The sequence below is a fragment of the Pseudomyrmex gracilis genome, unplaced genomic scaffold (assembly GCF_002006095.1).
Source record: "Pseudomyrmex gracilis isolate BER0280 unplaced genomic scaffold, ASM200609v1 scaffold_119, whole genome shotgun sequence".
Taxonomy (NCBI): Eukaryota; Metazoa; Arthropoda; class Insecta; order Hymenoptera; family Formicidae; genus Pseudomyrmex; species Pseudomyrmex gracilis.
Genome location: NW_018020703.1, coordinates 318,625 through 330,652, shown reverse-complemented (window position 1 = coordinate 330,652; position 12,028 = coordinate 318,625). Strand labels below are relative to the sequence as shown.

At 38.7% G+C, this 12,028-nt stretch overlaps 1 protein-coding gene across 1 annotated transcript; it reads left to right on the top strand.

Moving 5' to 3' along the window:
- The first annotated feature begins 233 nt into the window (after positions 1-233).
- Positions 234-3,637, top strand: LOC109856461. The gene is made up of 8 exons (XM_020431768.1): positions 234-289; positions 510-566; positions 1,107-1,187; positions 1,396-1,596; positions 1,870-1,977; positions 2,215-2,349; positions 2,716-3,052; positions 3,151-3,637. Exons 1-8 carry the CDS (start codon positions 265-267, stop codon positions 3,215-3,217), a joined length of 1,011 nt encoding a protein of 336 aa, XP_020287357.1. The 5' UTR covers positions 234-264; the 3' UTR covers positions 3,218-3,637.
- Positions 3,638-12,028: the final 8,391 nt, after the last annotated feature.

The following is a 12,028-nucleotide window of genomic DNA, read 5'->3' as shown; positions in this document are numbered from 1 at the left end:
CTCCAGGTGAGTTCAAAATTGTCTAGTAGATATTTCAGTATTATAACATTTCAGACCTCAACAAACATTAAGTTTCTAATTACATACATCTCTTTNAATTGCTAATTATTCGCGTCCATATAGTTTTATTTAAACAATCGAATTTGATTTTTATAGTTGTTTTTATTTGACGCAAAGCTCTTATAAGCTTATCTCGACCAATTATTATTATATATACTTTATATTTTAGATGAATCTGCAAGTACCTCGCAAAAAAAAGTAGAAATGGAAGATAAGCCATCCTTTTCAGGTGAGTTCAAAATTGTCTAAGATATTTCGATATTGTAACACTTAAGTCCTCAACAAACANTAAGTTTCTAATTACATACATCTCTTTTAATCGCTAATTATTCGCGTCCATATCGTTTTATTTACTTTCAACAATTGGACTTTGATTTTAGTTGTTTCAGTTTAATGCAAAGCTTAAGCTTATCTTGACTAATTTTTATGATATATATTTCTTATTTCAGAGGTACGTAAAAAGATTTTGGGAGAAGCGATTGATGTAGAAGGTGATATCCCTCCAGGTGAGCTTGAAATTGTCCAATAGATATGACAGTATTATAACACGTCAGACTTCAACAAACATTAAGTTTCTAATTACATATATCTCTTTTAATCGATAATTATTCAGGTCCATATATATTTCATTTATTTTCAACAATCGGACTTTGATTTTAGCTGTTGCATCTTAATAAAGTTCAAGATTACTTTGTTCAATTATATTACGCGTAATTTTTAATTTTTTTAAATTTTTTTAATTTAGAAAAATCTAAATTAAAAACCAGAACTTTCAAAAAAATCAACATTAAGGTTTGAAATTGTGCGTGATTCTTCGTCTAAAAATGCTTCGTCAAATAGATTTGAATAATTCGGGAACATGAGTAAACGTAATGTTTCTATTTACATGTGTGTAGTTTATATCCTTTTCAACCGACAAATATTTGCGTAACATATTGTTTTATTTATTTTCAACAATCGGACACACGTTAGCTGTTGCGTTTTGATAAAGCTGAAGATTACTTCAATCGTCTGACTATTACGTATATATACAATTTTTATTTCAGATTATCCGGATCTAAAACTTCTGCACGAACATTTTATAGATATGATGCAAAATCCACCAAAAGAAGAAGAAAAAAAAAAAGGTGAGCTCAAACTCGTCAAAAAATTTCGTAAATATCGTAATTCGGACAGGAGACAATTCTATCCTTATACATACGCGCCGTTTATATTCTTTTTAACCGATAAATATATTCACGCGTATCGTTTTATTTATTTTCAGTAATTGGATAACTGTTGCATTTTTTTAACAAAAGATCATGTCGTTCAATTGTTGTACAATTTTTATTTCAGTCGAACTTAGCCCGGAAGTAGAAAATCGAAAATCAGTAAAACGAAGTAACAGAGAGGTTTACATAGAAAACTTAAAGTACGGTTTACTGAAGAATGAGAAATTCAAGGAACTCAGGAAAATGTGGTTCGACTACTCGATGCCATATGATATCGAGAAATATTACGAATGTATGAAGATGGATAGTAAGAAGAAAACGAAAGGTTTGTTACGTAATTTGTTACTCTCTCTCTCTCTCTCTCTCTCTCTCTCTCTCTCTCTCTCTCTCTCTCTCTCTTTCGCAGACGCATGCACACTCACTTCGTATTCCGTAATTGCAACGTCAAAATTCATCTCTTGCTGTTATTTGTCTCTGAAATTCAAACACCACGAGCTCGGCTATTTCATATTTGAAATAGATAAAAATTAATTTCGATCGCGGTTACGTTATGCGCGCGACGCTTCTTCAACTGATACACATACGTGTTTGTTTTTAGATTGCGAGCGATGTAACAACGATATGTGTAAGAAACTAGAGGAACTGTACAAACTAGGACTAGAAAAGGAAGAAGAGAAAGACATTCCAGCGCAAGGATATACGAAAAGTATACATGTCACAAGTCTTTGTTGATGCCATAAATTTAATTTTTAAACGCTCGGTTTTTTTTTTGTCTTTTTTTTTTTTTTTTTTTTTTTTTTTTTTTGTGTCTTTGCAAATCCGACTCTTACTATTCATTTTTTTCTTTTTTTTTACTTACTATACTCAGACATGAGATGACTTGATCATTTTTTACTGACTTTTCGAGTTTATCGTCTTTACTATAAAATTTTTTACCTTGCAGGAGACTTTACTTCATGTCATTATCCACTGGGAACTGAATGTGATTGCTTGGTCGCATGTGAAAAGTGCGATATCTTATTTTGCATGGAAAGAGACTATGAAGGCAACACAGCGCCGGGGGTAATCATAAGCGCAAGTAAAAACAAACAAAACTATTTGTTCAATTTGACAAATTTGAGATTGCGCAATTATTTTGTTTGTAGTGCAGTAAGAATATATCTCTAGGAATATATTCAAAACTTGTAGATATCTAAAAAAGAATATTTTCTTTTTTTATCCATAAAAATTCAAATTTGTGTGTAGTAGTTTTGAGATTCGATAAATCGACTTTTATAGAGCGAACGCAAAAGTTGCCTCTCTCGATAAAAACTTATTCGTTTATTATTCGAATTGAAGTCGAAATTTAGCTTATCCCGATTGTTGAGATATATCGAAGAGTTCTCCTAAATATTACGTGCGCGCGTTCTATTTTTTTTTTTTTTAACTTAGATTTTTCTTTCAGCTATGCAGTGGCAAGGACTAATCGATAGGGCAAAGAGTGAAGGTCTCCCCGACTTATTAAATCCTGACGGCACAGTGCACGATGAACATACTGAATTTCCATATGCGTTAAGGCACGTTGAGACATATATGAAGCGAGAAATGCTCAGAAATCGCTACGCTTTTCGTGACCTCAATTACGGAATGCCAGATGAACAATATGAAACAGAGTTGGAGAGAATAGTGAAACAAAATGTGTTAAATTACTATAAAAATCGAGCGCAGAAATGTAGATACAATCACCTAACATGTAAATATAATTGGGATCGACACCAACAACGAGTCAATCAAATACCTCGGTAAGTCTTGTATTTTATATATGTATATACATATTGTGTGTATATTTATTTAACTCAAATAATTGAACTTAATAACCTTTGTAAACCATTTGTTTTAGATATGTACCTAAAAGGAACAATCCTAATTGCAAAGAAGAGTTATGGGGCAAATGGGAACCTATGTAGTAAAAGAACAAGTAAAATTGCGTATATAATATATATACATATATATATTTATGAATCTTGTTTGTGCTCATGTGTAAGACGTGGCAAAGTTTTTTCAAACTTCACAATATACGATTGACATTTTAAGACAGCCAAATAAGAATTTTCTTACATTTACAAAAAAAAAAAGGTATCTTTGTAGACAGACGTTATGTCATGAATGTCAGACTTATATACATCAAGACATCGCAAAGGATCAAGTGTATTAGAATGATAATAACGACGACTGCAAAAATCAAGTTAGAAGAATCAAATTGTATAATATAATCTTTCTATTGTTGATATATATATATTATCTTATTTATAACGTCTACTCTTAAATCTTCTAAGACGTGTGTAAATTTAAATGATAGAGATAAATTTTATTTTATCTTAGAATCACACTAATCGTTTTCTTTCTATATTTTTCTCACATCGAAAGTTTTTACATTTTTTTTTCATCGTTTTTCTCACATATCTCTTACACATGTTACTAAACTTACATTTAATCTAAATCTTAATTCAAATCTATTATCGTATAAATTTAGTGTGTATGTTATATGTGTGTGTGAATCAAAATAAAGTTTTTAACCTACAATTTAAACATTTTCTTACAATGTTTAAGCTCGAAAAAAGAAAGAAAGAAAGAGAGAGAGAGAGAGAGAGAGAGGCAGATTATATCCATTAATATCATCACAAACATATTTTTCTTTTTTCTTTACGACGATGATAAGTCAATATCACGTGTGCGTCTATGCACGTTATATACGCGACAAGATATGTGATCATAAACTCGTGTAATCTATCCACGAATCTATATTCAGCATTCCTCCAATGACTGGCACTTATTAATTGTTTTCTAATTGTTACCATTTTTGTCTATGATTACTTGACATTGTAGTAGAATTAATTTGGATGTTTTTGGCGATATTATTTTGTGAAGTTTTTTAGTCGGTACTTGTAAAAAAAAAAATTGACAAGTCCTTAAAGTGCCAATCTCATCAGGTATTTTATCCTACATCGGAATTTTCGATTAGGTAACGTCGATCAAATCGAAATCAGAATTTACCTTGTAAGGTGAGACGACCGAGCGGGACTCGAAATCCCACAATGACGAGCAAATACTTAGATAAGATTGTCGGCGATGTAACGACGCTCTCTCTCTCTCTCTCTCTTTCTCTCTTTTTTTTTCTGTCTCAGAGATATGCGCGTATTCAATGTATACAGATGTGTAACATGGAAGTGCTATTATGTCGCGCGGAATTAATTTTTTCTGTTTGAGACGGTACATTCGCGCCAGAGTTTATAAATAACGTGCGTCTTATAGCGCGCGAAACCAAGTCGCACGTGAAGAAACCAAGCGGTACAGTAAACAAAAAATATTAAAATATACACATGTTTTTTTTTTTTTTTTTCTATTTTTTATGATGACGCAGCTCGCGTCACTTCGCGGAGCCAGTGTCCACGCGGGAAACGTTCCGCGATTATTTTACGATGGCGAATTTTCTCGACACGCGGCAGAGAAAGAGAAAGATAATCGGAATTAATTTTAGATTCCAGCGGTGAACATTTCTGTCGTCAGTTTTACCGTTAACGATAATGCAGCTCGTTTGCGGCTGTCGTTACGACATCTCGCTTGCTCGCCAGACCGAGCTCGCTCGTGTACGAATTGAGTAAGACGTAACTCCGCAAAGGTCTCTCCTCGCGGTGTGTTCAGTTCACATTGTTCGGAATCCAGATAAGAAGAAGGGAGGGAAAGAGGGGGGAAGGCACTCGGATAATGGCAGTGTGGGCTTATTGCGCGCAATTACATGCTAATTGCACACGCGTCGTGCCAAATCGTTAATATATCTTCGAAACTTCGAAATCGGAGGGGTTTTATGAGGGGACAGAGAGCCGTCGATCGTAAGTATAAGTTACGAAGACCGCTGTGTTCATAGATTTCTTGCGCAAATAGACGCGCGCGCTCACTTCACGTGCGTCATCGCGTGTCGTGTCTGTTTTCACGAGAACCGTTTCGCGACGGCGGAACGGTCACGCGCCTCCGTCGTGTACGGAGCGGCAACAACTTGATGCGCGCTTGGGAATCGCCGCGGCGGCTCTGCCCCCGGGAATATTCGCACGTGTCCGCGCGGTGTCTTGACCACAGGGCTTTTTATCGCCCACTCGGGGTACACCGGGATCGACGGTGCACGTGGTTGCGAGAGTCCTTGCGTAAGAACACGAACGTGATCGTGTACATACATATGTATGTATACAGGGTGTCCCAGAATTGGTTTAACATCTCTCGTAGACAGGTAGAAGGAATAAAACTGAGGTGAAAAGTTTTATACCATTTTGCTAGATTCGCAATAGTTACCGAGATTTTAATTAACAAAGATCCGCGAATAAGCGTGCATCGGGCTGTCTTACGCGCGTAGGACAACCCGGCGCGCTTCACACAATTACATTTTAATATGTATATGTTATAGTATATGCTGTTATATTAGCTCCTCCCATATGTCGCTATGGGTAACACCGTTAGCGCGCGAAGCGCGGCGGGCAGTCTTACGCGCGTAAGACAGCCCAATGCATGCTTATTCGCGAATCTTTGTTAATTAAAATCTCAGTAACTATTGCGAATCTAGCAAAATGGTATAGGACTTTTCTCCTCAGTTTTATTCCTTCTACCTGCCTACGAGAGATGTTAAACCAATTCTGGGACACCCTGTATACACACACAATATATAATCTGCATTGTTACGCGCCTGTCATCGCCCGAGATTTTTTTCACACAGTCACGACGTCCCGTTTCTTGCAACGCTCTCCGCGAACGATCCGCACTTGCGCAGCGTCCGCGACAAAAATCCGAAGTTAATTTCGATCGCGCATATTTTTCCAGTGTCGAGAAGAAAAAATTTCCCGTCTCTTTGCCGGATACGAGTCTCTCGTAATCTTCGGCATCATTAAAAGAATCAATATTCTTCAAGAAGTAACAAATTGTCTTTAAAATGTTTTGTCTTAGAGATACTTACAGGCTCATTTGAAAATATTGGTCTTGGATAAATTTGGTTTAAATTAGAGAAAGAGAGAGAGAGAGAGAGAGAGANAGAGAGAGAGAGAGAGAGAGAGAGAGAGAGAGAGAGAGAGAGAGAGAGAGAGAGAGATTTCTATCATCGGAGGTAATTCTCTATTTATTAAAGCATACATTGTTAGAAAAAAAAATTGAGATCGAGAAAAAAGAAACGAGACTTGAGAAAAAATTCTGAACGAGTCGCAAGAATATCGAATTGACGCGTTGCACCGCCTGTTGCATGCGCGTAACACTTACAACATGTAGCAGTCTTGGGTTGTTTCATCGTTTCGCTTCTTTGCGAACTTCGAAGCGCGTACAAAGAAGTGGAGAAGCGCCCGAGCTCTCTCTCTCTCTCTCTCTCTCTCTCTTTCTCTCTGCTCCAGAAACCTACTTCTTCGAGTCACGCCGCGGCAATGATTGTCCCCGCTATCTCGCGGTGTGTCGCGGCGAGTTATGTAAATTGCGCGAGAAAAAATTTGCGCCGAAAAACTCGCGTTTCGACTCCGCTTTGTCTGTAAATAATTAATTAATTAGTATAATACAATACTCTGAGTTTTTTTTCCCGGAGACAAAAAGAACGCGTTGTATGTAATTTCTCGTTTTCGAGAACTGTGTAAGCTTGTCAAAGATCAGGAAAGAAAGAGGACCGAAGGGGCGAAGAGATCAAATTATCGGAGCCGCGAAAGAAACTGCTACCTGAGTTTCCACGCGCGGTTATTTGTTATTGCATCTCGTGCGCGGAAAATCAAGTTATTAATAAATATTATACATCTATATAATTAAAGTTTTACGTTGTGGATTTATTTTAAATCCGACGTGGCGATAAATAAATTCCGCGACAATGGAAAAGCGCAATATGCGCGTATGAATAAAGCTTTTTTATTTATAGCATGACCTATTATAAACGATTACGTCAATTACCTAACATTAGACCTGTAAGTGGTGTTCGTGCTTATTTGTGTCATCGCCTATCGTACGTATCGTCGTGCATCTCACATTCCTCAGACGTGTATGCGTGTGTGTGTGTGTGTGTGTGTGTGTGTGTGTACGCGACAAATAAATTGTTATTTGCATGTCGAGCGAAACAATGGAGCGCGCTAGCGAAAAGAAATCTCACATCGCGAGATTCCAAGTCTGTGTATAATATGGAAAAAAAAAAAACCATACGCACACACACACGTTACGCAAGATTTTATTGTAAGATCAAACTTCGAAGATATACACAACTCGAGGAGATGTATTAATACGCGATTAGTAGAAAGAACGCGTATTTGCGTGCCGCTCGCTTGTTAGATAATTGAAGCGCACCGAGCGAAATAATCATTTTTCAATTATATCCTATACGTCTGTCATTTTTATCTACGGAGGACTTCGCGGTTCACCGCGACGCTTCAATAACCACGAGAACTCGCGCGATAAGTGACTCTCGTGTTACAAAAGCGTACGAGAGACTTCTCTTTGCGTGACCTCAATTTAATTAATTTTACTCGGATTTCACGCTGAAATTAATACGATTCGCTAACAAATTGAGCGAAATAAAAGGACGCAGTTTCGAACGCGTACACGTATATACATACATTGTTTTTTTTTATTGTTACGAAGTGTGTGTGCCAGAAAATTGATAGAAATCAAAAACTTTGTGACATTATTCTGTTCCTTCACACTTGCGCGAGTTTCGAACGGAATGCGCTTCATTATCGATACGCGCTTCTTCTTCTTCTTCTTTTTTTTTGTTTTATCGTCGCATGACGCGAAAGGTTCAGGTGCGCGAGAACAGGTGTCCGAACATCAAGAAGGCGAATATCGTCAATGCAGTTTCCGCAAACATGTTTGCAGACGTCATGTGGAATCGATAACGTTTTATCGAATGATTACGATGCAGCTGCGTGTGGCGGCCATTCCGGATCCTGCTTATCAGCGGCGTTGCGCCGCGTCGTCGTGAGGTCGCTATTTATAACGCGGCGTGATGTAACTACGCATAATAGCGAAGGACTTGTACGCGTAGTCATCCGACCGCGTCAAGAATGTCGCGATATTTCACGTTCGATAGTTTGTAATTCGACTTCGCGAGATATACAGCGGCGTTCAAACGCGTTGCGAACGTGCGATTTCCCTCGATTTCCCAACGAAAAGCGCTCTCCGTTTTCCATACATTAGAAAATCTTATAACATTGTTTTTGTCTCACGGTCGAAGAGCGAGTTCTCGATCGATAATCGATCTTTTCGTTGAGCGATTAAACAAATCTGTTATTTCAAAATGCAAAGATATTTTCCGGTGCAAATTAAAAAAACAACAACCCCGCAAAATTATATTAATTAAATAACGTCATCGTTGTTGTGGCGATCGCGTCACAACGCGGTTGTAACTGCCGTCGCCGACAATAGATGGTGTGCAGGGCACGAACGGGGCGGTGGTGATTTAGACATTGTACGTTTCTCGAATACACGTGTGTATGATATACGTACGTATACCCATTTACGACGTGTGCCGCTCAAGCGATGGGTGCAACGTCGATTAAGCAAAGCGTATACGCGCGCGCGCGCCAAGTGCAGTTAGTATGCTAATCGCGCGGCTTACGTAATTCCTTCGACGCTAGGTAAAGAAAAAAAACAACACCAGGTGATTTATTGCTAACTCGTTAATTGACGCGATACTATTTCGAGCAGGCGATTTTAATTAAGAGTCCGCGAGCGATTAAGTGGGACGAGTGATTAGGTGTCGTGTCTTGCGCCTTGTGAGTTATTACACAAAACGCGCGCGGTTCTTTGCGGTAATTATCGATTATGCAAATTGGCCATCCGCGCGTTCTTCATTGAATAAAAACAAAAAAGCAAGTTGATGTTTTTAATTTATAGAAAAACTAATGTTGTAATAAAATGCTTGATTGTGTCCTTGGCTTTTTTATACGTTTACGTTTAAACACTTCGCGAGAGCTTCTTATCAGCTGACTTTATAATTATTATCATTATTTTTACATGTATACACACACTTCGAGGTAACGATCCGCGCTGCGGGGTCTTATCGCAAAACTTGTCCCCGGGCTCTTTGTAGGCCATCGCGAGACGATCGGGCGCGAGTGGGACGGCGCGAAAAGGTTATAATATATTTACATAATAATGAGCGTCGTGTGTCTTATTCAGTCATCACCTCGCGAGAAACGGATTCGATGCATTCGCTGCGATTTGTTTCTCGCGAGCGTGTGTTTATTTTACAAAAGTCAGATTCAGCAAGTGTGTGTGCGTGTGTACATACATGCGCAATGTATGTATTTAAGCGCGAGCACCACTGCGAAAATACTCGACCGTGTTTTGATAAGAGGATGTGCGAGAGACGATCGTCGGTCGTCGAACCGGCCGCGACGACGACGACGACGACGGCGCGCGATGCCGCGGGAGGTGTCAAACAATGGTTCGAGACAATGAATGCAAACGCAAGAAGAATACAACGTGCATATATATATGTATATATGTATATACATATATGTACAATCGGCTCGCGATTCGCGCGACGACGACGAGTTTCCGCACCTGCGGGAAAAAAAAAGAATCGGTCTTCGCAAGCGCGCGCGAGACTCTCGCTATATTAAAAACCCCCTCTATATATTTATAAAACAATAATATCGGCCGCCTGCACAGACGAGGCGGCCGATATTATTACTAACCGCGGGCGGCGTAAACAATGATTGCGCAACGTGACGCAACTGTGTTATCACGGAGAGATGCAACGAGCGCGGTAGGAGCAGCAGACGCGGCCGATGGCGACAAATCGATCAGAGACGTTGTTGTCCGTGATTGTTGGTCGAAAGATGCGACACACACGTCGATACGTCATCTATTTACGCACACACGTTTCGACGACGCAGTTTGACGAAAGGTTCAACGCACGCGCGGCTCACCGACGGGATCAACGCGACATTTCGTCGCGGGCGATAGACGCACAAGGTCGGCGATATCGCGAACGGCGCACGCTCGTAACAAGGCGACGTTTCGTAATTGCGCGTGTTACGCGGAAACTACTCCACTCCCAATTAGAGCGAAATAAGCTCTTGAATGACCAAAAGTTCGAGAAATATCGAAAGATACGAGAGAGATAAAAAAAAAAATTATCTCAAGTCATAAAATTATTTGAATTATTTGAATTGAATTTGAAGAGTGGAACAGAGCGAAGAGTAAAATTTTTAAGATTAAATTTTTGTTAAAGTATATTTTGTTCGTTCTGTATATACGTTCTTATTTTAAGTTTTGTAAACTCAGGGAGAACCTGTTGCTCTTGCGTAATTCTCGATTTTCCCGAATTTCCTCAATTTTCCATCCATTTGTTTCGCGATGACGTTCATTATTCTCAATTGATCTTTGTCACGCGTTTGTCCCTGTTCTCGTGCGAAGACGCGCGTTTTTTTTTTTTTTTTTTAGCACGAATTAATAAGCAGTTTGTGACGCAGCTCCCGCACACACATTCCACGAAACGAGGAATGTGTGTGTGTGTGTGTGTTGTACACGGCTTGATTCCGTTACGCAATATTTAGACGCGATAAAGAAAAGACGAGAAAGCGAGAATCTATTTTCGTGCCCGAAGATTGCTTGTTGTTTCTCTTGTGTTGTGTGAGAATTCGATATCTTTTCGAAATTCGAAGAATAGGTGCCAATCGCGGAAGACGGATTGATTTTCGTTTACGTGCAAATGAAGCAAAAATTGATCACGGTCCGTGCGATTCTCGGCAAGACCGAACGTGTGGCACCTATTTTGACCGAAGGGCGCATTAACTGCCCCATTTGACAGCCATTTTTTTTTTTTATCTAACGCTAATTATATCGCTCGCTCGCCCTTCTCGTAGATTGATTTTATGACGGAAATAAAATTCACCACCGCGGTAAAAGCCCACACACACGCTTATATTTAGACACCAAGGCGGTACACCTCTTCTCACTTTTTTAGGTCAATATGTGTACGTGTGTGTGTATACCTATCTCTCTTTCGATAATAGGGAAACACGTGCGATCGCACTTGAAATTATTTGCGAAATCTTACGCAAGTAGAGCATTTAATTTGTCAGCCGACCGTGTATATTTTTGAAGACTCGAAGTGTAATATTATAAAATGTTTCACAAATCTCTCTCTGTCTTGTAATTTTACGTGCGCGCGAATTTATATAGCCGCGTGCGTTTTTTTTATTTTCTATAAATAAAGAGCTTTAAATATCCGTATTACTTTTTAAGACCTCCGTTTTAAAAATCTCTCTGTATTTAAATCACGTGCAGCTTTTTTTCTCGCGTGTCTCCTACACAAACTCGCATATTTCTTTATCGGCAAAAACTCTGTTATTTTTTTGTCTATAAAAATAGAATACATATAACAGAGATAAAAAAATAGAGCACACATTACAAAAAAATAAAATATATTCTAAGAAAATAGAACGTACAGAAATATTTTGCACTTTGTACAGATGTATATAAAATGTATAACTTGAGAAACCTCAAGAGATACATTCGCGAAAATATTCCGTGACGTAAATATAATCAGCGCGTTTTTCCGCGCCGAAGATTTCCCAAGAAAGGATATCTGTGTCGAATCTTAATTTCTCGCGAGAGTTTCCAATCACGATCCTACGTGAATATTGGCCGGCCACTTGCGCTTGTGTCTTGGCGCGCGATTGTTACAAAGCGATATCGATTCGTAGCTATTTGCGGAGGCTGGTGAAAGGGGAGACCGGAGTGATAAGGTGTTTCATCATTGTCTT

Excerpts from the sequence above, each read along its gene's own strand:
- LOC109856461 (XM_020431768.1), top strand. The coding sequence starts at position 265 with ATGGAAGATAAGCCATCCTTTTCAG. Across the intron at positions 567-1,106 it reads AGAAGGTGATATCCCTCCAG|ATTATCCGGATCTAAAACTT; the intron begins GTGAGCTTGAAA and ends TTTTTATTTCAG. Across the intron at positions 2,350-2,715 it reads GGGGGTAATCATAAGCGCAA|CTATGCAGTGGCAAGGACTA; the intron begins GTAAAAACAAAC and ends TTTTTCTTTCAG.